The sequence below is a fragment of the Musca domestica genome, unplaced genomic scaffold (genome assembly GCF_030504385.1).
Source record: "Musca domestica strain aabys unplaced genomic scaffold, Musca_domestica.polishedcontigs.V.1.1 75, whole genome shotgun sequence".
Taxonomy (NCBI): domain Eukaryota; kingdom Metazoa; phylum Arthropoda; class Insecta; order Diptera; family Muscidae; genus Musca; species Musca domestica.
The window spans coordinates 2,965,718-2,990,302 of NW_026712393.1; the positions used below are offsets into that span (position 1 = coordinate 2,965,718).

Sequence of the window (24,585 nt, forward strand, 5' to 3'; positions counted from 1 at the left end):
AATTCGTATTTTTCCCACCGCAAAACGTGGTATCGAAAAAAATAGTAGATCCTTGCAGGTACTGGAACAGAACAATATATTTTTATGGCGGCTCCGATGAATATCTCCAACAAAATGACAATATACCGTCTTATGTATGAATAAAAATTGAAATTGGAGCAATTTTCAAAGGAAAGAATATTCAAAAAAATTAATTTGAAGCCCTGCTGAAATGTGCAACAAAACCTTAGTTCAGGTTTTTAATTTTTCCCTCTTTAAAATACCCAAGTTTTTCTTATTTCCAGAACCTCCCAGAATATAAAAATGTTACTACGATAATTGATTTTTGATTCTTGAGATTCTTGCAGGTTCTGCAACAAAGAATATATTTTAATCTAAGAAAATTCTTCAAATGATTCGAAGCTACAAGTTTGAGTTACTTCTTTTTATCTCACTTGTGCGAATTTTTGCAATAACATTAACCGACGTAACAAACTCATTTATAAACCAGTAAATATCCGAACCAGCTATATCCGAATAAGAACCGATCTCGATAAAAATTGGCAAAGAAATTTTTGAGCTGTATTTGATATATTTCCCTAAATATCGTTGTTATGGGGTGCATATTACGGCTGTGGGTGACAAATATAACAAATCGGATGAACAATATATATTGGTTGCTATAGCTATATCTGGACCGATCTTCACCAAATTTGACATACTTGCTTCTAGACTCAATTCGGTCGCATTTGGGCAAATATTAGACGTTTGGTGCACAATAAAAGGTAAATCGGACGAAGTTATATATGGGAGCTATATCTAAATTTTGACCGATTATCTCCAATTTCAATAGGATTCGTCCTTGGGCCAAACAAATTTCATCTCAATCGGATAATAAATGCGACCTGCATTTTGTTCGCAAGAACAGACGGACGGACGGATGGACAGACGGACTGACATGCATAAATCAACTCAGAAAGTGATTCTATGGAGATCCTCAAAAGTAACTATGGGTCTATCTAGCTTCCTTCTCCAAGTTACAAACAAGTGCACAAAGACATAATACCCCTACCACTATGTGGTGTAGGGTATAAATAGTCAATCTCAATATGAGATGCATTTTTTCCGAAAGACGTAAAATTGAATATTTATTAAATCATTCAAAATAAATTTTAATTCGGATTTTCTTTAAGACACCAATATTTTCACATCACACATTTTCTGGAGTTCCAATTCGGACATTGACACCGCGAGAATGAATCTCACCAACGCTGTATTGCAAATTGAAAACTTACTTTTTTCATCAAATGCCGATTTGGTCGATGATAACGATGACGCGGCTGTCAGTGATTGCGGTTTTTTACGCAATCCAAATTGTTTCAATTGATGCAGACGATGTTCGCCAATAAAGGTGGTGGGCGATTGGATGGCGCCTGTTGAGCCAACAATACTCTTCGAATCACGTAAATCCACATTGAAACGAGAACTGGCACTTCCAGTTGGTCCTAAGGCCGCTGACGGTGACGCCAACGAGCCACCATCTACTACGGATATTTTTGGTGGCGGTGAGGGGTTCAATAAATCCTTGGCAGTAGCTGTAGCAACCACCACAGGCTGGGATGACTGGGTAGTACCGGTGGCGGCTGAACTGCTGTCGACAACGGCCTGGTGGGCCGAATTCTCTGCATTGTCCTCATACACTTTGCTATCAATTATTTTGCCATGTGTTTCCGTTATATCTCCAATTACCGAACTTTTTGGAGCACTGAGACTGGTGGCCGAGGTAAAACCAATGCTGGCCCCACCAGACAGGCAATTGGTTAGAATTAACACAAGGTAAACAAACATTTTCAAATTTACAACACTTGACATAGAAAACGTGATGGCAACATTACGCGGCGACTGCGCCGGCATCTGCGACGATGCCCGATAAACCGGCATTTTTGACGTTAACGCACCCAACGACGTCAACACAACTGTTAACATGCGACGACGGCGGCGTCGGCAAACTACACTCACAATCGGTTGGTGGATTGGTTTCGGCAACTATTTCTTGTTGTAATAATAATTTTCTTTTTTTTTTTCTATTGAAACTTTGTTTGATTTATTTTTAATATCAGATTTTTTTAATATTTCTCTGTGACCTTTCTGCTCACATTTTCTCCTTTTTAACGATTTAGTAAAATGATAATTTATGAATTCATTTTTTTCTGCTTTTTATCACTGGTTTTCTTTATGGGGCTATTCTAAACAACAACTCTTTATTGTGGCTTTCCTTTTACAATGCTGCCGCTGCAGGATACCAGCTCTCCTCTGTAAAAAAAAACTCCACTTCAGAGGTGGTTTATTTGAGCCATACCGTACAAAAGCCTAAATAATAACAACAACGGCGAAGACAACTCGCGAGAGAGATGATTTCCTCCAGCACGTTAAGTTGCCGTCGCTTCTTCTTGGTGATTTTGCACAATTTATTATTATTTTTATATTCAAAATATTAAAATATTTCTTTAACACTTCACTTTCGCATTACTTTTGATTCGAAATGAAATTTAAGATTTTCGCATGGGGTGAGGTTTTATTCTTTCCTCCTCTTCTTCAAATTATCATCACATAGACTCACACACACACAGATACGCTGACACTACTCAGAAAAAGAAACGGACGTAACGAAACCGTGCGCGCTGCCATCCATCACTCTCAAAAGTCACGATGCGACTGAAATTCTATGTGCAGAGAACATGGATGGAATCACCTCAAGCATGTTGTTTGTCAAGGCAGGCAGGCAGACAGAATGAAAGAAACACAGACAAAACTGTTGTTCTCTTATGTGTTACCAACAGCCAGGGATGGAAATGGCAATACAATTGTACAATGCGGCACGTATTTAGTACCATCTTAAAAATTCATTAATGGTAGCACAAGATCTGTTTGGTTACTTTTCCTGTTAGAATTGTCAATTAATTTCTTTCTCAAAGAGAGAGGGAGAGAGAGAAAGTAAACAAACGAAATCCCTGCAAAAAAAAACTTGCAAGCAAAACAATTTACTCTCCAAAACAAAAGGGCCAATCCAAAAAATTTAACAGAAAAGAAAAAAACACTTCAGGAAAGAAGAGTTTCAAAAATATATTTTTCCAAATTCCTTACGGTTTTGCCGAAAGGTATATAGGGTGAGATAAAAAAACTGCAACAAAGTCAAACGCCATAATTTTTACATTTTTAAATTTTATTAAATGAAAGTAAAAAATGTCGGAAATAGCATCAAATTTTAGAATATATTAAGATTTGCTTGAATTGATCGCCTTTAGCACGAATTATGGCCTTCAAACGGCCAATGAAACCGTCACACACTGCGCGAATGTTGCTCTGCGGTATTTTGCCCCATTCCCGGCGAAGCGCTTGCTTGAGGTGATCGACTATTTGGTATTTTTTAGTGCCAACCTTGCTTCTCAAAGTACTCAAGACACAATAGTCCAACGGATTGGTATCTGGAGATTTTGGTGGTCATTGTGCGCTGGAAATGAAGAGAGGAACCTCATTTTGTAACCATTGTTGGGTGGCGCGTGCTGAGTGCGATGGTGCTGAGTCCTGTTGGAATGTCCAAGATCTGCGGCCAAAATGCCCAAGGCCTTAACACACCCTTCAGAATATTTTCGCGATAATATTCGGCATTTATTCTGACGCAACGGTCGATTAATACGTGCGAAGAGCTACCATCGGCTGTTATGGCGGCCCACACCATCACCATTGCCCGCGCTTGAGTTCTGGTGGCTAACCGAAGGTGTACATTTTCAACTGACCTCTTTGGCAAGTAAACACGATCATTTTGTTTGTTTACAAACTGCTGAACAACGAATGTTTTCTCACCGAAGAAAACCAATTTCGGCAGTTCACCACTTTCGGCCAAGCGAAGCAACTCTTTAGCTCTTTTGAGTCTATTTTCTTTCTGTTGCGGTGTAAGTTCTTGCACTTTTTGGAATTTCAAAGGCTTTACCACGATCTCATTTTTCAATATTTGCTGAATGGAATATTGCGATATGTTCAGCTCAGAGCCATTTTTCGGCCACTGCGACGCGGGTTTCGATCAAGTCGCTTCTTAATTACTTTTCGAACCATTTCCCCTTGACATCGGGCTACGCTGCCAGTATCACGTTAACGCGCGATGGCATGAGACACAAAATATTTATTCACATTTAAATGCTGAAGTGGCGTGCTCCAACGATAGCCACTTGTGGTTTTCCAGCCAAATATAAAGAAAACACACTATCACGATTGAATTCCATCACAAATAACTTTTTTTTTTGGAAAATTCTCACCAAAATGCTTTTGTACGCTTTTAAACAGAATAATTTAAACAGATGTCGGACGAGTGGATTAGAAATGAAAGCAGTCTGAAGTCTATCTTCTAAATCCTTTCTTCTTCTTTATTTTCCTACTTATCCTTCTTTCCTTTCCTTCAAATAGGATGAACACAATGGACCATCAGGTCACCGAGCGGAGTGGTTGTTCAAACAACCGCGCATCCTTTAACCTAACCTAAACGTATAAAAATAGAGATTTTAAACCCTTCTTCTTAAGGAAACTTTATCGGCGCTGTTAATTTTGTGTAGTTATCGATTGAAGTTTTATTCAAGTCAGTATTTATAGATCAAAACCCCAGAATTATCGGCAAAAAAAAAATTCAAAATCTTCACAAAATCTACTATATAGATTCTGAACTAAAACGAATACCTACGCTGACAACTTCCTTTAACCAATTTAGTGCCAATTGGACTAAAAATGCGAAGTGACAACCTTCAGCGAGCATTATACAGTCAATATTGTCGATCTTCATACTTGTCCCAGCTGCAGCAAACTAAAGAATACTTTTAAGCTAAATTTAAAAATTTCTTAATCTAATTAAGAAGTATTTTGATCGTTCATCTGATTTGTTTTAGAGAACGTTACATTTTTATTGTATTTTTTGTTCCTGTAAATTCCTATAAATATACCTACATACCAATTCTATTTATAACTACGTGAATATATGTATTTCTACTGCAAATTTGGTTTTTTCGTTTTTGCACAATTAAAAAGTACCATTTGTTTGTTGTTTCCATCCCTGGCACCTACAAATGTTTCTTATTCTCTTTTGCTCGCTCTCTCTCTCCCTCTCACCATAAATGGTGGTTCTCACAAACAAAAGCCGCCAATAATAAACACAAAGTAAACTGTTAAATGATAATGTTCGTATTATTGTTTATTGCACAAAAATAAATAGAACAATTGACCATTTTTTATTATTTATTTTATTAAATAACTCAAACAATACTTTTATTAGTTTTTACTAATTTCCGACCTTTCACAATACATTGTTTACATTTCAAGGGTTATCATGACGAGGGGAGGGTTGATTATTATAATTTTTGTGTCATTGTCAGTTATTGTTTACGAATATAGCGGAAAGGGAAATGGCAAATGATGAGTTGCCAACCATTCCTTTATGAATTAAGGGTCGCTTTACACAGAGTTTGCACAACTATTAGGCCATGTTTACATTTACGTTTTGATGTAATGTATACGTGTACATTATTAGTATGTCCTTTATGTCGCAATGTTTTAATTTTGCGACATTTATATATATTAAGCTTAGCTATTTATATAATATAATGAAAAGAAACAGTTTAGCGGAACATTTTTTAATAAAACATATCACTAAGATTATAGGGTGAGATGAAAAAACTGCAACCAACTTCAGACTACTGTCATTTTAAAGCCACTCGTCCGATAGCTGTTAAAATAATTCCAGTGACAGCTCATTATAGAATTTACAAGCGTACAAAAGCATTCTACTGAGAATTTTGAGAAAAAAGTTATTCGTGATAGAACTCAAGCGTGATAGTGTGATTTCTTTATATTTGGCTGGAAAACCATTTAAATGTGAATAAATTTATTGTGTCTCGTACCATCACTCGTTACCGTGTTACTAGTAGCGTAGCCCGACGTCAAGGAAGTGGACGGAAGAAAACAGCAACATCAGCATAAATAGTTCGAAAAGTAAAGAAGCGACTTGATCGAAACCCGCACAGTGGCCGAAAAATTTCATTTGGCAAATATTGAAAAATGAGCTCGGGGTAAAGCCATTGAAATTCCAAAAAATGCAAGAACTTACACCACAACACAAAGAAAATAGACTCAAAAGAGCTAAAGAGTTGTTTCGCTTGGACGAAAGTGGTTAACTGCCGAATTTGGTTTTCTCCGATAAGAAAACATTCCTTGTCCAGCAGTTTGTAAACAAACAAAATGATCGTGTTTCTTGCCAAAGAAGTCAGCTAAAACTGTGCACCTTCGGTTGGCCACCAGAACTCAAGCTCCGGCCATGGTGATGGTGTGGGCCGCCATAACAGTCGATGGTCGCTCTCCGCTCTCGACCGTGGCATCAGAATAAATGACGAATATTATCGCGAAAATATTCTGGAGGGTGTATTAAAGCCTTGGGCACGCAAACATTTTGGCCGCAGACATAGGACATTCCAACAGGACTCAGCACCATCGCACTCAGCACACGCCACCCAAGAATGGTTACAAAATGAGCTTCCTCCCTTCATTTCCAAATTTGATGCTATTTCCGTCATTTTTGCTTTCGTTCAATAAAATTAAAAAAATAATGTAAAAATTATGGCGTTTGACTCTGTTGCAGTTTTTTATTTCACCCTTTATGATACCATATGACTTTAATTTTGATATAATATTTTTTTGGCTGTATATGTTGTTGTTGACCTTTCATTCAATTTTCGTGGTTTTAAATTATTTATTCAAAATCAATGCAACACACAGCTGTTTGTTTTTTATATTTTATTAATTATTTTTTGTATTAAATATATGTCCATAGAGTTCAGTTTTTAATGCATAATAATAAATGATAATGAAAATAATTAGAAAATTCAAATAAATAAAGTCTTGAAAAAGTACTAACCAAACGTCGAGCAAAAATAAAATTCTATTTTCAATCAAAAATAATCTTTGCTAAAAATCCCGATAAAAACCTGTAAGAATTAATATAGTTTATAATTAATAAAAGTTACTAACCTAGTAATTATTTTCTTTTTGAAACAAATAAAATGCGTACTCTGTTAAAGGTGGGAATACATAAAGAGTTTATTTGGCTGGCTTCTTCGGAAAAGAACAATGGAGCCTAGGGCTAAAATCAAACTAAATCAACCTAAAACTTACTTGTTCCTCTACGAAAAAGCCTACCAAATAAGTGCTTTATGTATTTCCACCTTAAGAAAGTTCATCGTACGCTTCTTGTGTTCAACAACGAAGCTCGAATTTTTGGCTGGGTACGTAAAGGGGTACGTAAATTGTCACATAAAAAGAGAAAACTTTGACAACACTACCGCCACCGATTGGTTAAAACGCCGACGACTAAATCGTTTAGCTTCGTTGTTTGAATGCTGTCAGCTGATTCCCCTTATATATTTCTCAATCGTAAACCGTAGAGGAGTTCTCGGCGTTGTACTTTACACTCCTTCGTAAACAAAGCCCACGTTTACTTTTATTTTTAACGAGCATTGTTATTATTGTATTTCTTGTTTTATTGCGTTTGGAACGTTTTTTATTTTGGTGATACAGCGAGCAACTCTGTAGTCCTGGAACCTTGTGTGTCATGCTCTCTTTTTATGAACCTACAAACCCCTTAACCTAGTTTGTTTTCCCTCCCATCTTCGAAGTCGGCCTTTTTGTTTTGATTCTTCATCTTTATCTCCATTTGCTCCCAATTTCATTTTTCTTTAAGAGATGCCATATTGGCGTTTGATAACCTTCATGTCCTTCTTGGAAGCGCGGGTTGTTCACGATTTGTTTGGTTTGTAGTGATTTGTGGTTTCTTGATAAATTAATTATATATTTAATTTATAGATGATTATATATAAATTTAATTAATTGGCGCTGATATTCATTAAATGTTTAACATTTTTGCAAAAGCAAAAAAAGCACTGGCATATTGGATGCATAAGAGGAAGGTTATTATATTGGCTATATAGGAATTGCACATTTGGATTAAGTATTCTAATTCTGGAAGACGTCGTCATATTACGATAAGTATCTCGAAACATGGCAGAACCAGGAATCATCAAAAAACTAGATGAAGTTGTAGTGAATCGCATAGCTGCCGGTGAAATTATACAAAGGCCTGCAAATGCTTTAAAGGAATTGCTGGAAAACAGTTTGGATGCCAAATCAACTGTTATACAAGTCACCGTAAAATCTGGAGGACTAAAACTCTTACAAATCCAAGACAATGGTACGGGCATAAGAAGAGAGGACATGGCCATAGTTTGCGAAAGATTCACTACCTCAAAACTAACGAGCTTTGAGGATCTTACTAACATAGCCACATTTGGTTTTCGTGGAGAGGCATTAGCTAGCATGAGTCATGTGGCCCATTTAACCATACAGACCAAGACCGCCAAAGAAAAATGTGCATACAAGTAAGTTGGGTCATTTTGCCTTGGGAACAGTTGTCTAAATCTATTATGTTATTGTGCTTTAAGGGCATCTTATGAAGATGGTAAGCTAAAAGCTCCACCAAAACCTTGTGCTGGAAATCAGGGTACCATAATAACCATTGAAGACCTGTTTTACAACATGCCACAAAGAAAGCAGGCCCTCAAGTCACCCAATGAAGAGTTTCAAAGAATATCCAATGTTATGTCCAAGTATGCCATACATAATTCAAAGGTGGGCTTCACATTGAAACGTTATGGCGAACAGCCGTCGATAAAAACACCACCAAACAGTAGCCAACAGACAAATATTGAGATATTATATGGAGCTTCCATAGCCAAGGAGTTGTTGCCGGTTGAGTTGAAAGACGACGTACATAAATTCCAAATGAAAGGATACATTACAAAAGTAAATTACAGTTCAAAGAAGGCAATTACGTTGTTCTTCATTAATCATCGGCTTGTGGAAGTGTCATGTAAGTTAATGCAGTTCTTTAATTTGAAAACATAGAAAATATTGTTTCATGCAGCTTTGAAAACCGCCCTTGATAATGTATACAGTACGTATTTGCCCCGAGGAATGCACCCGTTCGCCTACATAAGCCTGGAAATAAATCCATCCAATATTGATGTCAATGTCCATCCCACAAAGCATGAAGTTCATTTTCTCTACGAAGATGAAATTGTAGAAAAAATCAAACAAACTCTGGAAGCCCAACTGCTGGGCAGCAATGAAACTCGAACATTTTATAAACAATTAAAAATGCCCGGGGCCTCTGAATCCCCAGGTGACGGCAAAGAACATGATAGCACTTTGAAAAGTGTTAATGGCGAAAGAATAAATCCCCAAAATATGATCAGAACTGATAGCAAAGAACAGAGTATGTACAAATTTTTACATGTCGAAGGGGTTAAACTAAATGATTCTGGTTGTTCGATGACTTTGAGTGGTGCCAGTTCAACATCTACAGCGGCTGAGGAGAGTTTTCGCGAGGTTGCCAAGAGAAAAACCAAAGAAGTCAAACTTACAAGCATCCTAAATATGCAAAAGAAAATAGAAGACAGTTGTTCGGTTGAAATGCGAAAAATGATCAAGGAGTTGGTTTTTGTGGGTGTTGTGGACAAGCAGTTTGCCCTGTTTCAACATGAGACCAGGCTTTATATGGGAGATACAATTAAGCTAAGGTAATATTTGACATGGCAGTTCACATAAAATGAATATTTCCTTTTGTGGTTTGTAGTGAAGAACTATTTTATCAACGTCTGCTGTACGAGTTTGAAAATCACCAAATTATCAGTATTAAGCCAGAACCGTTGCCAGTAAAAGATTTGATCAAATTAGCTTTAGATACACCAGAAAGTGGTTGGACCGAAGAAGATGGTGACAAAGAAGAATTAGCCCAAAGAGCCTCAGAAATACTGATCGAAAAGTCACCGATAATGCGTGAATATTTTTCAATGAATATCAATAGCAACGGCGAATTAGAGACCATACCTTGCTTGATTACTCAGCATATGCCGAGTAAAGTATTTTTACCTATCTACCTGTTAAGATTGGCCACGGAAGTTGAATGGGAAGTGGAGGAGGAATGTTTCGAAACATTTTGTCGGGAAACGGCACGTTATTATGCAAAGGTCTCAGAGGTTGAACTTCAAGAAATGCCAAAGCAACATCATTGGGTAACTGAGCACGTAATTTATTCGGCATTTAAGAAATATTTGCTTCCGCCAAGTCGCCTGAGGAAACATGTTTATGAGCTGGCCAATTTGCCGGCCCTCTATCGCGTTTTTGAAAGGTGTTGATATGTATATTTTAAAATTCGTTCGTCCTACAATGCATGTAAATTCTACTTAATGTAACTGTAATTTTTTTAATCTATTTTTATTTATCAAATATTTTCAAAGGGATTAATAAATACCTTTTGATGTAAATGAAAATTTCATCTGGAGACAGACTGACATAATTCTTCTGTTGGCTTACAATCCATATTTGTATTCTTTTCACTTTAGCACTTTGGATATGAACGCGCAGGCAGACAATTTTAAACTAATTCAAATTGAAATATTTTGAAAACTGAATAAAATTGAAATTAAAAAACCAAGGCATCTTCAGTTCCTTTTAAAAAGTCGTTCCTTCCAAATAACAGCAGTGTCTTGCTCTGACAAGTATTTTTGTCCATTTCACTCCTTAGATCCCTCATAAAATTTGCTACGGTACTTAAAAACACAGTTCAGATTAAATTAACACTTTTATAGGTTATTCAAACAATTATAATCTAACATCACAAACTACTAATCATAAGTACAAATTGTCACCTGTGCTACACACACGTGTTGAAAAAAACATATTTCATTGTTGATCTATAAAAATAACAGGAGACAAATTTCACTGCATTACAAATTTGGTTGCCTCAAACGTTTCTCCCGCTGGGCATTTGCAACATGTTCCTTTAACATATCCATTATTTCGTTCTGATACTCAGGTGGAGTTGGTTTGTTCTCTGTGGCCCAATAGTAAATATCCCAGTCGTTGGTGACACCATTAATGAGACGATCATATTGTTCGGTGAGCTCGGCATTTAGATCTTTTAAGTGCTTGGCTACAAATGTACTCAAAAGTAAATCGTTCTCCAACATGCCGCGCTTACGTGACTGATATACCAATCTAGAAGATTATGATTGTTTTAGTTGCATTTTACAAAAAAATAATTGTATCGAACACACCTTTGTTTCTTAACATCCAATGGTTCATCCGGTCTAAATGGATATTCTGGTAGGGGTAGGTAATCGGGATCCTCGTAGTCAATGATGGGAACATCGGCATGATTAACAACATCTTGCTTGCCGTCTTTACCATCCCCACCAGCAGCGCCGGCTGAAAAACGTTGTGTGCGCGCTAGGAGGGGAGTCAGTGTGCGACGACCCACAGTTGTCTGGTGAAATACAAGGTTATGCAATGTTCAGTTTGTCCAATATAAAACATGCAATTAATTGCAGTTGTAAACAATATACTTACAATTAGTTGACGCAACATGTTGGCTAGTCCTTTAAATCAATTTATTAAAAAACTGCGTTTTATTTATTGTTTTTATTTAAAGGCTGCTGCTGATTACCGTGAACAAGAGCGTGAAGAGCGAATTATGAGAGCATTGGAAACAAAACTGGAAAACGTCCCAATGAAACGAATATGAAGGCCACAAAGGAATACCCGATAAAAAATAAACGAAAGCAAAGACTCGGGGTACTCTGTTGTTTACGAATGAGACGAATGGGTGTAATGCATAACGCTCGGGTACTCTGTTGTTTACCTTGAATGAGATATACATTCATATTCTAGACTTGGTAACCCTGATATTCTTCGATAACAAAGGTAAAATCGGTTATCGTAATACCACAGTAAACAGCAGCAGCCTTTAAAACAATAGATAAAACAAATAAAACGCAGTTTATTTATTAAATAAATTTATTAAAAAAACTGCGTTTTATTTGTATTTTTTTGTGTGATTTCCAAAATATGTAATATTATATTTTTTTTTTTACTCTCCGTAGGCAATATGCAGTGTCCTCGGTCGAGTCCATAGTCGAGTTCGGCAAACGATAGTAGCAACTAGTTATGCGCTCTTATGTGAAGATGTTCAATTCTCTCATGTCTCATTCGTAAACAAACAGAGTACCCCGAGTCTTTGCTTTCGTTTATTTTTTATCGGGCATTCCTTTTGTGGCCTTCATATTCGTTTCGTTGGGACGTTTTTCAATTTTGTTTCCAATGCTCTCATAATTCGCTCTTCATTGTTGCGCTGTCAGAGACTTTCTCGTCTCCATAAGCAGGATTTGGAATTACAAAAAAACAAATTATTTTTATAATTCCTGACCATAGTTTCAATAATATAACAGGAGCAGAGTAGTTTCCAACAAAATGTCTCGAAATAATGTGGTATATCGACCACCAGACTCCGATTCTGATGATGATTACGATGGGTTTGCTTTTGGCGATGATGTGAGTATACCAAAAGGATATAAATGTGTGGCTGCAGTTTCAAGGACAATTGTATTTTACTTGCAGATTATACAGAAAAACAAACCGGTCACCAACTGGCAAACAAATAGCGATGAGGAGCTATATGAAGCTTTAATGAAAGGAGATTTGCAAGAACTCAAGCAACAAGTGGAACTGACCAGTTTCGATGTAGATGAGCCTGTGAGATGTAAGTAAATGGGGAATAGCAATGCTTACATTAGAAATCAATACATTTCCCTTTTCAGATGGTTTCACAATGCTACTGCATGCCTGCAAGGAGGGATTTTTAGATATTGTTGAATATTTAATTGAAGATAAACGAGCTGATGTCAACAAGCAAATTGATTCTTTAACACCCCTCATGAATTGTTGCGATTCCAATTGCAAAGACTCGCTGGTGATTGAAAAAATTGCCAGAATATTGTTGTTACATGGTGCCATTATAAATGTGGCTGATAAATATGGAACTACACCCTTCATGCTGGCTTGCAAAAACGGTCATGCGAAAATCGTACAAATGCTCATACAGGAGGTTAGTTTCGATGCTGTGGACAATCAGGGCTGTACACCAATTTTTCATGCCATTGAAAATAATCGGGCTGACATTGTTAAGATGCTTGTTGATGCCGGTGTTAACTACACCATTGCCAATAAAAAGGGCTATACACCGATACAGGTTGCCCAGTTTCATGGTTTCTATGATCTGCTGGAAATATTACCCAAGGAAAAGGAGGCATATGTAATACCATCACAATTTTTGGGTTATAATACGCTGCGAGACTACATACCGCGTATTTTTTTGAAATCCGAATGTCCGGAATATTTTCAAGAAATCAACACAATTCTGTTGTCTATTGGCATGGAAAACTATTTGGAATATTTTGCTAAGGAACGTGTACCTTTGTCGGAGTTTTTGTGCATGCAAGATGAACGTCTAAAAGAGTTGGGCATAGAATTTCCCATATATCGGATGAAAATTATGAAAGGACTTTTGGAGTAAGTCATTTTTGGTAACTTAATTGCATTTTTGTTATATTAAATATTTTGTTTTGTGATTTAGTTTCCACTTGCATCACTGGTCCAAGAAATCAATTGCTCGCGTTAGCAAATCTTCCCATGAAAAGTAAGATCAAGAGCTTTAGTTAAAAGGAAAAAAAAAATAATTTGATTTCTTCATTTTTCAAAGCTTTTACGAAATTCTAATGATTACTGCCAATCATTTGCAACACTTGGTGATAATCAATTCAACTTTAAAATTTGTCAAGAGCCACCTGCAAAACAAGCTTTTGGGACCGGTAACCACGGAGAATCTCATAGCATTACAAAGAACCTTAAAAAGCTACAAAGGAACTATCAAAGAACTAAAGAAAACAACAAAATATGTAAGTAAGCTTGTCAATAATTTAAATGTTTACAAATAATATTTTAGCTTCTGTATTCCACATAATGCAGCTGGCTGGTTTTAGCCCACCTAAGAATCCTCTTTACATTGACTACGATGAATACCTGGCCGAACGTAAACGTTCTAAAATCAAATACTATTTTAAGTATACAACAATAGCTATAGGAATATCTGTATTTATATGCTTAAAGGTTAAGCAATTTTTCTAAAGTGTATTACTTGAGAAGGAATTTTTTACTAAGTCATTCCTATTTTTTAAGTATGGCATAGAATCTCTCCTGTGTTCTTTAAAAATAAGAGTATTTAAAGGATAGCTTTAATGCGAATTATTTAACGTGTTAGGTGTTTCAATTTTTGTCACAATAATTTGCATTTATGAATTCATAGAATTAATAGTTTTTTAATCTTTGATTTATATAGTTAACAAAAATTGCTTGAAGCAATATTATTTTTGATTTTTAAATATAACACTAAAGTGTAACACTAAGAAAGTGGTTTAAGAATATTACAAATGTTTATATATTATTTACATACATTATTATTATAATAAGCTTTAATTTTAAATGCAATACAATCAATCTTGTATTGCACAATAATTTAAAGGTAAAAGACAGTCATCTAATAATTACAGTTTTTTGTTATTGTGCTCGTTTCAATCGCAATCGCTGTAAAGTTTATGTATTATGACAATGATTATTGGTAATGTAAATTCATATTATTTTTTTAATGTTTTAAATGAATTATTGAAATATTTATAAAAGAAATGTTGGAATAAATTTGAAATTACGTTTTTAATGCGTACGACGTAAAGTGAAATAGTCGGCAAATGCAAGAACTACAACATACACACACAGCGCCACATGCCTGCGAATTATAGCTGGATAATGCAACCTAGGACGGCAGATAATATTATTGTTTTAAAAACAACTTGCAATGCAATCCACAGATAATGAAATAATATTTGCAGCTAATGCGATTTGATTTGAAGAATAACTACAGGGTGAGATGAAAACCTGCAACAAAGCAAAAATGGCATAATGTTTACATTTTTTTTTAATTTTATTGAATGAAAGCAAAAAATGTCGGAAATAGCATCAAATTTTAGAATATGTTTAGATTTGTTCGAATTGGTCACCTTTGGCACGAATTATGGCCTTCAAACGGCCAATGAAATCGTCACACTCTGCGGTATTTTGGCTCATTCCCGGTGAAGCGCTTGCTTGAGGTGATCGACATTTTGGTATTTTTTAGTGCCAACCTTGCTTTCCAAAATACTCCAGATATCCGGAGATTTTGCTGGGCATTGTGCGCTGGAAATAAAGCGAGGGATCTCATTTTGTAACCATTCTTGGATGGCTCGTGCTGAGTTCTGTTGAAATGTCAAAGGTCTACGGACAAAATGTTTGCGTGCCCACGGCTTTAATACACCCTCAAGAATATTTTCGCGATAATATTCGACATTTATTTGATGCCATGGTCGATTAATACGAGCGGAGAGCGACCATCTGCTGTTATGGCCGGCGCTTGAGTCATGGTGGCCAACCGAAGGTGCACATTTTCAGCTGACCTCTTTGGCAAGTAAATACGATCATTTTGTTTGTTTACAAACTGCTGGACAACGAATGTTTTTTCATAGGTCAAAGCGAAATTCGGCAGTTCACCACTTTCGGTCAAGCGAAACAATTTTTTAGCACTTTTGAGTATATTTTCTTTCTGTTACGGTGGAATTTCAATGGCTATACTCCGAGCTCATTTTTCAATATTTGCCGAATGGAATATTGCGATATGTTCAGCTCATTAGTCATTTTGCCGCCACTGCGACGCAGGATTCGATCGAGTCGCTTCTTTACTTTACGAACTATTTCTGCTGATGTTGCTGTTTTCTTGCGTCCACTTCCTTAACGTCGGGATACGTTTCAAGTATCACGGTAACGATGGTACGAGACACAAAAGATTTATTCACATTTAAATGCTGGAGTGCTCTAAGGATATCCACTTGTGGTTTTCCATGCAAATATAAATGCTTTTGTACGCTTGTAAACAATATAAAGAGCTGTCACTGGAATAATTTTAACAGCAGTCGGACGAGTGGCTTAGAAATGACAGCAGTCTGAAGTTGGTTGCAGTGTTTTCATCTCTCCCTGTATACCACTGCTATATGAAAAATTAACGAAAATCACTTTTTTCAAACATTTATTCAAATTATATATTTTTCCTAAAATAGTATAGTTACTTAACTTAATAACTAAGCAGAACATTCATATTTATTTCAATATATATTGTATGTTTGCAATATCACAATTCTGAAAAATAATCAGAAGAAATCTCAATCAATATGCTCCCCCTTTGTTCTCCATCGCACTCCTTTCACTTCATGTAACAACTCCACAAATGTGGTATTAGAATATCAGACCAGCTGTCATATGAATCTTTGGGACAATTAACTCGGGTAAAATACTCCATGCTATATAATGAGATCATCATGCAGTTGCCATAGATCAGAGAAAACCAAAGCATTATATTTCCAAGATTCTTTGGGGCGATGCGGGTAAGGAAAATCATTAATACTCCAATGATGCCAAAAAATACAAACATGACTGGAAAGAAAACTTGCAACGCATATCCCAACACATACTCATGAAATAGGGCCGATATGGTGAACACCGTCAGGGAGGATGCAAATTTGGAACCTTTAAAGATATACAAATAGAAATCTTTGTAGATGTATTCATAGAGCCAGTCGTGAACTACAACATTCCAATTGCGATAATATGCCTCATAATTACTGGCTGTCCACCAATCGCGATAAAACATGCGATCACCGAAACGCAACAATTCGGCCGTAAAGTTTAACCATGAATGCAGTATTAAATAGAAACCACATAGGTAGATAATAATGCATGGCATTAGCATACCAAACAACTTAATGATAATCGATCCAATGGTTATCTCCTCTATACCAAAATTGCCAAAAATAACTTTGATGTGACGTTCGTAAATATAGCTGTAGAGGAATGCAATGGCCACGACCTCAAGGAAACGACCAAGGGCAAATTTCCAACGTATAACTGCTGTACGGGGATAGTTGTCGCGGTACAGCAAAGTAGGCGCAAATAAATAATAGAAATATTTTTGGAAAGGTGGCATAAGACAGCCTTTGGATTCTGCTGTGTCATTATCAGATTTTAATTTGCCTTGCAGTAGCCGAGCACTTATTGTCCTTACGAATCCGTGCATTTTCATTAGCATGCGAACGCTCTCCAGCAGCAGGACACATGCCGTTACATATGGCAGATCCAATACTAAGCAAATTTTGGTTGGCAAATAGGTAAATATCAGTTGGGAGGTAATGTATAAAAGAAGGCAGGATGTGGACCATAGACTTTGTAATGTTTCTGAAAAGAAATCAATTATTTTGAATTATGAAATATATATTTGAATATTCGTTTGATAAAAAATACCTCGTTTGGCAAGTTTGGATCTGACAAAGGACCAGCCACTAAGTGCATAATATATGCTACATACAAAAGTATTTTGCACAAGCCATATTCCTAGAACATACTGGATTTTAGCAAAACTTGCTTTAAATGTTCCCAGGCCAAAATTTACACTACAAAAAATAGACAGGAAAATATTGATAAATAGAACTTTGTTTCAGCTTTAAGCTAATATCTTTTACTCACCTGCCATTAACGAAGTAATCGTAGGTGACATTATTCAGCAAAAACACTATAAATATGATATAAAATATATGATATATTGTCTTCATATGATCCACTTCCAGAAGAGCTGTCAGGTAGGACTCCCTACTGCGGAAGACTTTATCGGGAAGTGTTCGAAGACGCCGCTTCTTTCTTGAATGTGTCGATTCATTGCTTTTACTGTGATCACTATCTGATGAAACATTCGAAGTTCTTCTTTCGAGTGATTGCGTAGCAGTTTTATCGGTTGCATTTTGTTGTTCATCTTCTTCCTCGTCACCATGAAATGAATTTCCATCCACAGTTGTTTTTTCTAAGGGTTCCTCTGACGTCGTTGTTGTTGTTGAATGTACACGATTACTCCAGGTGTTTGACTGCTGTTGATTTTGTGTTTTGGCAAAATTACGAAATTCATGGGCTTGCAGTTCTTGTTGACGTAGTTCTTGCATGACCTCGTCTATCATACCGGACATACGTTTCTGAACGTCACGCAACATGTTTGCCTGAAATGCCTCCAACTTATGGCGTACAAAGTGTAATTCCATATTTGACTTGTTAAGTCATTATTTTCTGTATGGAAAAAATAAAGGAGAGCTATTAAAGGGAGGGCGACTCATCTTGGCACATGTAATTTGTTAATTTGTTAAAAGAAACTTATGAAACAACATTAGAATTGGGACATGTTATCGATTTCAAGTAGAACCAATTTTTTATATCCTCAGCCATATGGCTAGAGATATTTGATACACCCAAAACGTACCTCATCGAAATAACGGTTTTCAGGACATGTTCGTCCGTCCTGGACGTTTCTGGCTGGCTGGTGCGCTCGATAACTCTCGAAGGGAGTATCCGATTTGATCCAAACTTGGTACATCGTAATATTATTTTCAAACTTAGATCGAGTTCGGAGATGGGGAATATCGGTCCACTACTTCTGGTACCTCCTATACAAAATGTCAACATTTTCAAAGAAAATAATTTACTGCACAGAAAGTGAGAGGATAATCCGATTTTTCTCCAACTTGGCGAATCCCAATATTTTCATTAGTGCTAGGTCAGGTGCGAAAACCGACAATATCGATCCACTCCCTCAACTACCTCCCCCACAAAGGTTCAAAGTTTTGAATACTTATAACTCTTATAAAATGTGATGTAAGTGTTCGATTGTCTTTAAATTACACACATCATAACATTTTTATTAACTCAAAGTCTGGTGTAAAAATAGAATATAGCGGTCCAACCCTGCTGGCACCTCCCCCACAAAGGTTAAAAATTTTGAATATTCATGAAGCTAATAAAACGCAAAAATAACATCCGATTCAACTCAGATCTGGTACATCTCAACATTTCCATCTACACAAGATCTGTTATAAAGATGGTAGAGATAGGACAATTCCATCTGGTACCTCCCCCATAAAGGGTCGAAGTTTGTAATAATAAAAACGATTATAAAATCCGAAATAAGCATCCGATTCTCTTCAAATTTCACACATCCCATTATATCTACTAACACAGGATCTACTGTGATGATGGGATATGCCGGTCCACTCCTTCTGGTACCTCCCGCACAAAGGGTCAACATTTTGAATATCGATAAAGTGCATAAAACACGAAATTAACATCCGAATCCATTCAGACTTGGTGTTACAATAAACACAAGATCAATTATAGAGATGGTACAGATCGGACCTTTTCTTCTGGTACCCCCACCACATAGGGTTCAAGTTTTTTGAAAAACAAAAGGCCCAAAGAAAGCGATATAAGCACCCAACTCTCTTCAAATTTCATACATCCAAATATCTTTGCTAATGTCAGATCTGTTGTGAAGACGATATATAATAGGGTCACAATTTCCTACACTTATATCTGTCATAAATTGCGAAACAAGTCGGCGATTCTGCACAATTTGTTATATCTAAATATTTCTCTTAACCAGAAATCTGGAATTTATGGTTTCGCATAAAATTGGATATAAATGTTCGATTTCCTTCAAATTTTGCTCATACCCATGAAATGGAATACTTCAACCGATTATATCTGGTACCTCACGCATATTTTAAAATTTTCTAAAAATTAACACATTTCTAATATAAAGTATAGGAAGTAGTCGATATAGTCCAAATCTGGCACTCTGTAATAATTTTATCAGTCTTAGGTCAGACACGAATTGGGCAATATTGTCCAACTGCTTCGGAACCTCCACCATAAAGGGTCAACAGCTTGACCCTGTCGGCAAAACCGACTAATACCATTTTACTAGTTTTTATTTAATTTTCAATTCTATATTTTTTTTGTTAATATAAAAGAATACGTAATTCGTAATCGATTCGCAAATTTTATTTGCATTTCAATGTTCAGTTGTTTCACAATTTATTGCCTAGTAATCATTTTTTACAAAATTAACTGATAAACTATCGCTAACAATAAAATCGGATTAACCGGCGGGCAAATGTTCATTTTTGATTGATAGTTTAGAAATGTGTCCGTTGCTATTTAAAAAAGGTAATTTAAACAGATCATAAAAAATTGGAAGAATTTGAAATTGTGTAACCAGTGTGGTCTTATGGTTTGATAAAATACAAAAACAAAACAATAAAGTTTTAGTGTTATTGTTGACGGACAAGAAAATTGCATAACAAGTAAAATAGTATCAGTCAGATGTATACCCCCAGCCTTGAATTATGATTATTTTAACTGGCCATGGGGGAGGTTCCGAAGCAGTTGGCCAATATTGTCCAATTCGTATCTGACCAAAATCTGACATAAATATTACGACGTGCCATATTTGGACTATATCGTCTACTTCTATGCTTTATATGAGATAAGTGCAAATTTTTGGAAAATGTGGAAATGCAACGATGAGGTACCAGATATAGTGGGTCGAAATATTCCACTTCATCTCATGGAGATAAAAATATTGGTATGTGCAAAATTTAAAGGAAGGAAATCGAACATTTATCCAATTTTATACGAAATCAAAAAATTCCGCTTAATTACATATTCATATCAGATTTCAGGTTCAGAGAAATATTTAGATAAAGCAAGTTGTATAGAATCGACGACTTGTTTCGCAAGTTATGACAGATATAAGTATTGGAGATTGTGACCCTTTGAGGTTGAGGTAGAAGGGGTTGGCAAATATCTTTCATTTGCACAACTGATTTTGCGTAAGCAAAAATGTTTGGATGTGTGAAATTTGAAGAGAGTTGGATGTTTACTTCGCGTTATGTTTTTCAAAATTTTGAACCCTTGGTGGGGGAAGTACCAAAAGGAATGTACCGATATTTTCCATTTAATGGCATGTGTAAAACTTGAAGAGAAAAAGATGCTTATATCGGATTTTATGATCTTTTTGGTTATTCAAGGCTTTGATCCTTTGTGTGGGAGGTACCAGAAGAAATAGTCCGATCTCTACCATCTTTATAACAGATCTTGTGTTGATGAAAATATAGAGATGTACCAAACATGTATGGAATCGGACGTTAATTTCGCGTTTTATGAGCTACATGCATAATCAAATTTTTGACCCCTTGTGGGAAAGGTACCAGAAGGAGTGAACCGATATATTCCATCTTCACACCAGACCTTGGGTAAATAAAAATATTGTGATATGTGTAATTAAAAGACAATTGAGCTCTTACATTACATTTTATGAGAGTTATAATTATCAAAATTGTGACCCTCTGTGGGGAGTGGACCGATATTGTCCATTTTCGCACCTGACCTAGCACAGATCCAAATATTAGGATTTGCAAAGTTGGAGCAAAATCGGATTATCTTTTCTTTCTCTGTGCAGTAAAATATTTTTTTTTGAAAATTTCGTCCTTTTGTGGAGGAGGTACCAGAAGGAAATATAGATGGAATATAGATGTGTACCAAGTCTGTATGAAATCGGATATAAATTTCGCTTTTTATGAGCTACATGCATACTCAAATTTTTGACCCCTTGTGGGATAGGTACTAGAAAGAGTGAACCGACATATTCCATCTTCACACCAGGCCTTGGGTAATTAAAAATATTGTGATGTTTGTAAATTGAAGACAATCGAGCTTTTACTTCACATATTATGAGAGTTATAATTATTCAAAATTTTGACTCTCTGTGGGGGAGGTACTTGATGGAGTGGACCGATATTGTCCATTTTCGCACCTGACCTAGCACAGATGCAAATATTAGGATTTGCAAAGTTGGAGCAAAATCGGATTATCTTTTCTTTCTCTGTGCAGTAAAATACTTTCTTTGAAAATTTCGTCATTTTGTGGCGGAGGTACCAGAAGGAGTGGACCGATATTCTCCATCTCCGAACTCGATCTAAGTTTGAAAATAATATTACGATGTATCAAGTTTGGACCAAATCGGATATTCCCTTCGGGAGTTATTGTGCGCACCAGCCAGGCAGACGGACGAACATCGCTAGAACGACTCCAAATGTCCTTAAACGGATTTGGTCCAAAGAGACCTAGGATCTAAAACCGCCATTTCGATGAGGCACGTTTTGGCCGTATCAAATGACTGAGGGTATAATTAGTAACTGAATAACTACCTTTTGGAATATTATGCTTCAGGTTAGTCAATACGCTTTTGCTACACAGTGTATTTAAATTCGGTATTCGTAGCAAGTTTTTAGTAGAATATATGTAATATAGTTTACAGGATATTTCGTATATTGATCGCGTTCTATCTTTTTCGATATCAACTTGAATAAATATTTCGCACAATTTTAAAATATATGTTTATTCTTAACAAAAAAACGTTTACATCTATTGCTCGTCTAATTGAGTCTGGGTACCCCCATTTTGTTAAGTTAAAACAGATGGAGATTTAAAACATAAGAACGTAATTTTCTGCTTTAATATCAGAAAGGCTGAATCAAAATGCATATGTGTTTTTAGTAAGAAAAATGTAACATTCAACCATGGTCTTGGTGATTAACAATTTTATATCTAAAGATTTGGACTTTACGTTTTATATCAATAACACAATAGTTTGAAGTTAGATTAAAAATTGGCTTTATGATATTCAAACACACACAATACTTGCAATAATTTGTACACACTTGTAGGTGCATATAAATGTTCTTTTATATTCATTCTGCTTCCATTTTTATTGTACTTTTCCTTTCATTAAATCCTTCCACTTACCGTTTTGAACTTTTTTGTCAGGAGAATTGATCTTTCGATCGGTATTTATTAATTTTTCCACCATCTTTTACTCCGGTCTAGATAGTACTTTTCCGGAAAATATGTTGAATTTGATTTTAAATCGTTTTCTTTTTATTTATGTGTTAATTCACTTCTAATTTACAATTATTCTTCTTCCTTCAATGCACAAGATGTAAACCATTCTCTACCGAAATTCAAAGTCAAAATGATCGTTGTTATTTGTTTGTGGCGCAAGACAGCTAGTTTTTGTTCTCGGAACCCCCCCAGCACGCAAACACACATCATCGAGTCTCTCAATTTTTTTTTATTGTGAGCGCAACAAAAGAGTAATTTGTTTTTTTTCTTCGGAGAATAAGTAGCTTGACTGATAGTGTGGGGTGTTCGTAAAGTGGAGTAAGCAGAACATTCTTATAGTGATATACAACGTATGAAACCGGTTCCCATGATATGGGAAACCCGTGGAAGAAAAAAATGATGTAAATAATAATATTTTATAGAAATAAATGAGATGTAACTCTTACATTATATATTCAGTTATACCTACTGAATATCTAATAGTTCGTTTGCGTTATAAAGAATTTAGAAAACCCAATCGGTTTCGGTTTTGTCAATTCCGCTGCATATACCTCAAAAACCCTTTCCTAACGAAGGTTAATTTCCGGGTTGACCTTAAAATGTAGTATATAAATGTAGTCACCAAACTTTATTTTGCATCATTACAGAAATTATTGGCCAGACTAATTTTGACCAAAGAAAAAACCAGTAAAAAAAATCTTAAAGTCGGACAAGGCTGGCTTTTTGATACCCTACACTGCTTTGCCTATTTAGTAGAGCTTCACATAACAAATAAAAGTTTTTATGGGGAATTTTTGAGAATTATATCATACCAACTGTAATTATAGTCATAATTTAAAGTCCAAAGAAATTAAGATATGAGAAGAATATCCTTCTCTTCATTTGTGCCTTTTCAATTCGGGTTTGTATTACACATTTGGTGTACAATTAACTTGAAATCGAATAAAGATATGTATGGGAGCCAAATCCAAATCTGAACCGATCTCGTTTAAATTTAGCCAAGATATGTCTGAGCTGTATATTATATATTTCCCCAAACAGCGTTGTTGCGGATTGCATATTACGGTTGTGGAGAACTAATATAACAAATCGGATGAACAATATGTATGAAGCTATAGCTATATCTGAACCAATTCTCACCAAAATTGACGTACATATTTCTAAGCTCAATTTGATCATATTTCATCCTATTTGGGCTGATATTAGCCATTTGGTGCACAATAAAAGGCAAATCGGACGAAGATATATGTGTGAACTATATCTAAATTTTGGCCGATTAGGGTTCGTCCATGGGTCAAACAAATGGCTTGTGCAAAATTTCGTCTGGATCGGGCAATAAATGTGACCTGTACTTTGTTTTAAAAAAAATACATGGACAGACAGAATGTGATTCTATGCAGATCATCAACAGGAACTAGGGGTCTAACTCGTTTCCTTTTCCCTGTTACAAACAAATGTACAAAGACATAATACCCTGACCACCTTGTGGTGTAGGGTATAAAAATATGTTAAATGCAGCCGATTTTCAAAAATTATGAATTATTATTTTACATTTTTTCAAGAGAACTGAAAAAAATATAAAATTTGACGGAAGCGGTCCTAAAATCTTTTTTTTTTGCATTCTTAATAGTTCAAAATTTTGCTTTCCTTTCAGAAAATCGCAGTATTATTTATTCGGTTTAAAACGCTATTCACTATTTTCATTTACCCAAATTTTTACTCACATGGAGCAACGTTGAACCAATCATATCACTATTGTCGATT

General features: G+C 35.7%; 4 protein-coding genes across 6 annotated transcripts; 2 read left to right on the forward strand and 2 right to left on the reverse strand.

The window, feature by feature from the left end:
- Positions 1-7,707: 7,707 nt before the first annotated feature.
- Positions 7,708-10,426, forward strand: LOC131806395 (DNA mismatch repair protein Mlh1-like). Its single transcript, XM_059130453.1, has 5 exons — positions 7,708-7,822; positions 7,876-8,447; positions 8,511-8,938; positions 8,993-9,647; positions 9,704-10,426. The coding sequence occupies exons 2-5, from the start codon at positions 8,071-8,073 to the stop codon at positions 10,263-10,265; spliced, it is 2,022 nt and encodes a 673-aa protein (XP_058986436.1). The 5' UTR covers positions 7,708-7,822; positions 7,876-8,070; the 3' UTR covers positions 10,266-10,426.
- Positions 10,427-10,692: 266 nt separating this feature from the next.
- LOC101888486 (succinate dehydrogenase assembly factor 2-B, mitochondrial) lies at positions 10,693-11,951 on the reverse strand. Of its 2 annotated transcripts, XM_059130454.1 has the most exons (4): positions 11,923-11,951; positions 11,479-11,516; positions 11,187-11,395; positions 10,693-11,127 (listed from the first exon to the last, which is right to left on the reverse strand). In XM_059130454.1, exons 2-4 carry the CDS (start codon positions 11,494-11,496, stop codon positions 10,857-10,859), a joined length of 498 nt encoding a protein of 165 aa, XP_058986437.1. In that variant the 5' UTR covers positions 11,497-11,516; positions 11,923-11,951; the 3' UTR covers positions 10,693-10,856. The 2 variants fall into 2 exon arrangements, with proteins under 2 accessions (XP_058986437.1, XP_005184470.2); XM_005184413.4 differs by lacking the exon at positions 11,923-11,951 and having other exon boundaries at positions 11,479-11,633.
- A 266-nt stretch (positions 11,952-12,217) lies between these two features.
- On the forward strand, positions 12,218-15,055 carry LOC101889011 (poly [ADP-ribose] polymerase tankyrase-2). Of its 2 annotated transcripts, none has more exons than XM_059130443.1 (6): positions 12,218-12,459; positions 12,526-12,667; positions 12,726-13,476; positions 13,541-13,603; positions 13,667-13,862; positions 13,910-14,044. In XM_059130443.1, the coding sequence occupies exons 1-6, from the start codon at positions 12,379-12,381 to the stop codon at positions 13,925-13,927; spliced, it is 1,251 nt and encodes a 416-aa protein (XP_058986426.1). In that variant the 5' UTR covers positions 12,218-12,378; the 3' UTR covers positions 13,928-14,044. The 2 variants fall into 2 exon arrangements, with proteins under 2 accessions (XP_058986426.1, XP_005184473.2); XM_005184416.4 differs by having other exon boundaries at positions 12,221-12,459; positions 13,933-15,055.
- Positions 15,056-16,045: 990 nt separating this feature from the next.
- Positions 16,046-22,942, reverse strand: LOC131806388 (sterol O-acyltransferase 1-like). The gene is made up of 4 exons (XM_059130442.1): positions 22,726-22,942; positions 17,566-18,153; positions 17,344-17,492; positions 16,046-17,277 (listed from the first exon to the last, which is right to left on the reverse strand). Exons 2-4 carry the CDS (start codon positions 18,126-18,128, stop codon positions 16,250-16,252), a joined length of 1,740 nt encoding a protein of 579 aa, XP_058986425.1. The 5' UTR covers positions 18,129-18,153; positions 22,726-22,942; the 3' UTR covers positions 16,046-16,249.
- Between the last annotated feature and the right edge of the window lie 1,643 nt (positions 22,943-24,585).

Excerpts from the sequence above, each read along its gene's own strand:
- LOC101889011 (XM_005184416.4), top strand. The coding sequence starts at position 12,379 with ATGTCTCGAAATAATGTGGTATATCGACCACCAGACTCCGATTCTGAT. Across the intron at positions 12,460-12,525 it reads GGTTTGCTTTTGGCGATGAT|ATTATACAGAAAAACAAACC; the intron begins GTGAGTATACCA and ends TTTTACTTGCAG. Across the intron at positions 12,668-12,725 it reads TGTAGATGAGCCTGTGAGAT|ATGGTTTCACAATGCTACTG; the intron begins GTAAGTAAATGG and ends TTCCCTTTTCAG.
- LOC101888486 (XM_059130454.1), bottom strand. Across the intron at positions 11,128-11,186 it reads TTGGATGTTAAGAAACAAAG|ATTGGTATATCAGTCACGTA; the intron begins GTGTGTTCGATA and ends ATAATCTTCTAG.
- LOC131806395 (XM_059130453.1), top strand. The coding sequence starts at position 8,071 with ATGGCAGAACCAGGAATCATCAAAAAACTAGATGAAGTTGTAGTGAAT. Across the intron at positions 8,448-8,510 it reads AAAGAAAAATGTGCATACAA|GGCATCTTATGAAGATGGTA; the intron begins GTAAGTTGGGTC and ends TTGTGCTTTAAG. Across the intron at positions 9,648-9,703 it reads GGAGATACAATTAAGCTAAG|TGAAGAACTATTTTATCAAC; the intron begins GTAATATTTGAC and ends TGTGGTTTGTAG.
- LOC131806388 (XM_059130442.1), bottom strand. The coding sequence starts at position 18,128 with ATGGAATTACACTTTGTACGCCATAAGTTGGAGGCATTTCAGGCAAAC. Across the intron at positions 17,493-17,565 it reads GATTACTTCGTTAATGGCAG|TGTAAATTTTGGCCTGGGAA; the intron begins GTGAGTAAAAGA and ends TATTTTTTGTAG. Across the intron at positions 17,278-17,343 it reads ATCCAAACTTGCCAAACGAG|AAACATTACAAAGTCTATGG; the intron begins GTATTTTTTATC and ends ATTTCTTTTCAG.